At 36.5% G+C, this 4821-nt stretch overlaps 1 protein-coding gene across 1 annotated transcript; it reads right to left on the minus strand.

Moving 5' to 3' along the window:
- Positions 1–279: 279 nt before the first annotated feature.
- Positions 280–2680, minus strand: LOC104228979 (DELLA protein GAI-like). Its single transcript, XM_070145684.1, has one exon. It carries the CDS (start codon positions 2347–2349, stop codon positions 646–648), a length of 1704 nt encoding a protein of 567 aa, XP_070001785.1. The 5' UTR covers positions 2350–2680; the 3' UTR covers positions 280–645.
- Between the last annotated feature and the right edge of the window lie 2141 nt (positions 2681–4821).

Consider the following 4821-nt stretch of genomic DNA (forward strand, 5'->3'; position numbering starts at 1 on the left):
GCTAGCCAGGAATTTTTTTTATATAGGTATAGCGCCCAAAAAGTTGGCACTATACGTTTTTGAATTATTGAAGTCACGAATTATTGGTGGGGCCAGGAAATCTATGTATAGCGCCACTATACCTGGCGCTATACATTAATGTTGTATATATAGCGTCAGGTATTGTGGCATTATACCTGTCCATGTCAGCTTTTACAGTATAGCCGCCACAATACCTGGCGTTATACCTTAACGGTTCCGTTACTGTTAGTATATAGCGCCAGGTATTATGGCGCTATATATAAAAAGGTCTTTTTTACCATTTATTTATGTAGTTTGAGTTCCAAAAAACCACATTTTGGTTCCGGACCAACCCTACAAAAGGCTAAAAAAAAAATAATAAATACAACAACAAAATATTTAGTGGTTAAAAATTAAAAAAAAAGTGAAAAAAAAGGGGCTGATTTATAAAGAGGTTAAAAAGTAAAAGACATGATTTGACTCAATTTTGGGCACGTCTCTCTCGTTGTCCCTCACACTACAAATCACCCCCACCCACTCACGCCTCATCGACAATCACTGATAATTCACAATGTGGGTGGAGGGGAAGGAAGGGGAGGGGGGGGGTTACCCGAGTTGACTCAGTCTCCTCCCTGAGTTGACTCACTACAACTTGGTATCGCCGGCCGCCTTGAGCCGCCACGCGGAGGTGGCGATGAGTGGCCGAGTATGCCAACCCAACATTAAACACCCATCGTTCTCTTCAACTCTGTAACCATCGCCACCCGCAAACAACGCCAACAGCATACTAGCCTGCTTAAACGCATTCGAACCGAGATGAACCGGATCGAACCCGGCCGAGTTCATCCTAACTCGCCACTGACTCAGTGTCTCATGCCGCTCAACTCGGTCCACACCTTCACAAGCCACCACGTTACAAATCTGTCTCCCTAAATACACCTCAGACATAACCAAATCTTGATTGTTAACAATCGGCTGAGTCAACCCAGTAGACGATGTTGATACTGAACTCTCTAACGAATCAAACATTGTTGAATAATAATGTAATGCCTCGTTAAACCTGTCCAAAAAAACACTAGCGTTATGATTCGCTTCTTGTTCAACAATCGTCACGATTTTCGGGTTCATTTGTTTGATCGAATTCAACACTTTTTCTACAGCCCCAGGTCTTGCTAATAATCTGTGTAGCTCAAAAACTGAATTAACAGCCACCACTTCTGTTTCAGTACTTGACCTTAAATCAAGAATCTCAGCATCAAGATCAGCTAATGAGTTTGTTAGAAATCCTCGAAATTCAAATTCGACCCCGATAGTTTCAGCTAATTGCGCTAACTTCCACCCAACTTGTTGCAAAGCGTCAGTATTATCAGGCTGTGGAGGTCCAATTCCAGTAAGCCTAAATGCTGGTGGTCCACCTGGACGTAAAGCTAAAGCTTGAATAAGTGCTGGCCATTGCATCCCTTGTTTTAAACTGAAATCAATCACATGGACTTTATTGCAATTTGTAAAAGCTTCAAGAATTGCTTGATTTGCAGTAAAATGAGCAAATTTGAGATATGGACATGTTTCGTAAAAGTGCATCTGTAACACATCAGTATAAGATGATTCAATTGAATCTTGTGGGTAAATTTTGTAAATTCGTCGAGCTAATGCTTCAGCGAAATAAGTAGCAACTTTTCTCATAGCACCAGATTGTGAAACAGCAAGAATTCCAATGTGTCTAACAAGCGCATAAGCTACATTAAGATTCTCTTGTTGAACTGCTTCAGCACACGCCATTAATGTGTGCACAAGTCGAACACCAGTTTCTTGTGAATCTACAAGTACAACTGGCCTTGTTGTTGCATCTGCTGTTAGTGGTACACAAGATCTCTGTCTTTTATTACTTTCTGTTGCAAACACAGCTCCCCCTGGAATTGCTCTCAAATCATCATCAGAAATAATTCTGTTTTGCTCATTAATGGTAATACTATTAGAAGATGCACCACCACCTGGAGATACACATAAATCTTTTTCTCCAATACTACCAATCATGTCGAAATTAGAGGGAATTGAAGTGTTGTTGAGCTCAGATAACATGCTTTGTACCCAACCAGAAAGATCAGAAGGATTCTTATGAACTGTATCAGTAGAAAGATGAGAAATTCCATCTCCTAATGTTGTACACATAGCCATCTCAAGTTGTTCAAGTTGTTGTGCAACTTCAGCCAGATCTGAAGATTTAACTTTATAACCTAAAACAGCTAAAAGCTCATCCATTCCAGCATCTGGTTGTTCTTCTTCAAAAAACTTGGATTTACTAGAAGAAGAACCATCTTGGGATTTTTCTCTATCACGATCTCTCTTCATTTTCTTGGGATTTTCTCTAATGGGGTTTTTCTTTTTTGGGATTTTTTTCAGATTAATGGTTGTTTGTGACAAGTGCCGGATTTTGACAAGGAATTGGATTTCAAGAAAGATGGATGATGAATGGGGGAGTTTGATGAAGAAAAAGGTCTGATTTTTTTGCTTGGTTTTTGCATCAACTATCAGAAATTTGGGGACTGATTTGTTTCTTTTTATTTTGAATATTTTTTGTTTTTGTTTTTGTTTTTGGGAGTTGTGAGATAGAGCAGAGAGTAGTAAGAGGAAGTGCTCGTGAAGAGGGCGCGAGCTCCAAGAGAAGATAAGGAAGAGAAAAGGCCAGCAATAATATGGGCTTTATTTTTCTTTCTTTTTTAAACACATTTATTAAATATATATAAATAAATTACTTTTATGTCTTATTTTATGAGATCCTATAAACTAATGTTGGGATGAAAAAGTGGTGGAAATTTTTTAAGAATGGGATGCTAGTAGTCATCTACTGATGCATATCAAGGCTTTATCAGCGGGTTATTATCGTACTTTCCATCTATTTTGTATTTTTTATATTGTTGTTCTTTTATTATGATTCTATTGATGATACGATTTGGAAACAGTCTCTCTACATTAGGGTAGGGGTAAGGTCTGCGTACACACTACCCTTCCCAGACCCTACTAAGTGGGATTATACTGGGTTGTTGTTGTTGTTGTTGTCTATTGATGATACTAATATATGTCTCTTGTGACCTTCTTGGGTTGAGGGTCTCCTGGAAAACAGTCTCTCTGTCCCAAGAGTAAGGATAAAGTCTGCGTACATATTATCTCCTCAGATCCCACTTGTGGGATTACACTTGACCAATTGTTGTTGTTGTTGTTGTTATTCAAAAAGTGAAGAAGAATGGTAAAAACTTGTACGTTTTATTTAATTACTTTTAAACAATAAATCATATATTTCATGTAATATGATAATATTTTTTATTTAATAGGTCACAAAATAAATAATATAAATATTTAAAAAAACTTTTTTACTTTTGATACTCATTTCTTGTTTGACATCTTTATATTAATAATGAAAATATTATGGTATTTCTAAAACTACAAGTATATTTTTGGTGTGTTTAAAAAGAAAATTCTTCTTCAACTTTGTGCACAGTTAATCGCCACTGTATGAAATGAGAAGAGAGTATTTTGTAAACCAAACACTACGAAAGAATTTTTCTTTTTTTTTTTCCTCTTTATCAAAACCAAAAATCTTTTTTTAGAAAAAAGGTCACCTAAATTATTCGTAGAGGGGCCACAAATTCTCTGGTGTTTAAGACACAGTAGTAAAGGTGAACCCATGAGCTCTGTCTCTTATGTGGAAGTATACATGAACCTTGGTGCTCCGGCAGAGGCACAAGCCGAGTTACGGGTTCGATCGAAACTCAATAACTTTTATTAATTAATATATTAGGATTATAAACTTGTTAGATATATATACACATGGAGTAATTTAGAACACAAACATTAGCAATTCAAATCATCGTTTTAAAACTCAAAACTCATATAATTAAAATCTTGACTTTGCCTCTACCTTAATATAGGAAAGCTCTAACTATTCCTTTATACAAATTAGGGGCATCTATTTGTGGGTTGTGCGCATCTTTTTTTTAGCTCATTTGCGGTGCTGCCACGGCTCTGTAAAAATGGCGTGTAGTAGCCACTAATTAAGGGTGTCTTTAATTTTTATCCACTAATTATAATGCTCAGCAAAAATAGCCACTACTAATAAAAAAAAGACAATTTTATCCTTTCTTCCTCTCTTTCGCGTTGCATTTTCATCTGGAATACCCAAGATGATTTCACGGTCGGCCTCCTCCATGCTTGGTCAATAGCATCGGGTCTATTAGTGGCCCCAATTACTAGGACATAACCAGGTTCATCACGAAATCCTTCTGATTTTGCTTCACTATTTCTTTTACCAATACGTGCAGTAGTTCCTTTTGCATCATCAAAATTTTCAAGTTCTGAATTTTTTAGCAGATGTCTCAATTACGTACATTAATTTCTTTCTTACCTTGTTTTTGTTTCTTTTGAGTTCAAGGATTAAAAGTTAAGGACATGAGTCTTTGAGTTTCACATGCACGTTTAAAAGTTAAGGACATGCAGTACTTAAATTTGATATGCAGGTTCAAAAGATAAGGACAGACAGTCCTTAACTTATAGTTTCAAGTTCAAAACTTAAGGACAGTCAGTATTTAAGTTATTGTTTCAAGTTCAACACTTAAGGACTTTCTGTCCTTAACTTTGAGTTTTAGGTTCAAAAGTTAAGGACAGACAGTCCTTAACTTATATTTTCAAGTTCAAAACTTAAGGACAGGCAGTCCTTAAGTTATTGTTTCAAGTTCAAAACTTAAGGACTGTCTGTCCTTAACTTTGAGTTTAAAGTTCAAAAGTTAAGGACAGGCAGTCCTTAACTTACAGTTACACGTTCAAAAG

Source organism: Nicotiana sylvestris, chromosome 5 (assembly GCF_000393655.2).
Source record: "Nicotiana sylvestris chromosome 5, ASM39365v2, whole genome shotgun sequence".
Lineage (NCBI taxonomy): Eukaryota > Viridiplantae > Streptophyta > Magnoliopsida > Solanales > Solanaceae > Nicotiana > Nicotiana sylvestris.

Excerpts from the sequence above, each read along its gene's own strand:
- LOC104228979 (XM_070145684.1), bottom strand. The coding sequence starts at position 2,349 with ATGAAGAGAGATCGTGATAGAGAAAAATCCCAAGATGGTTCTTCTTCT.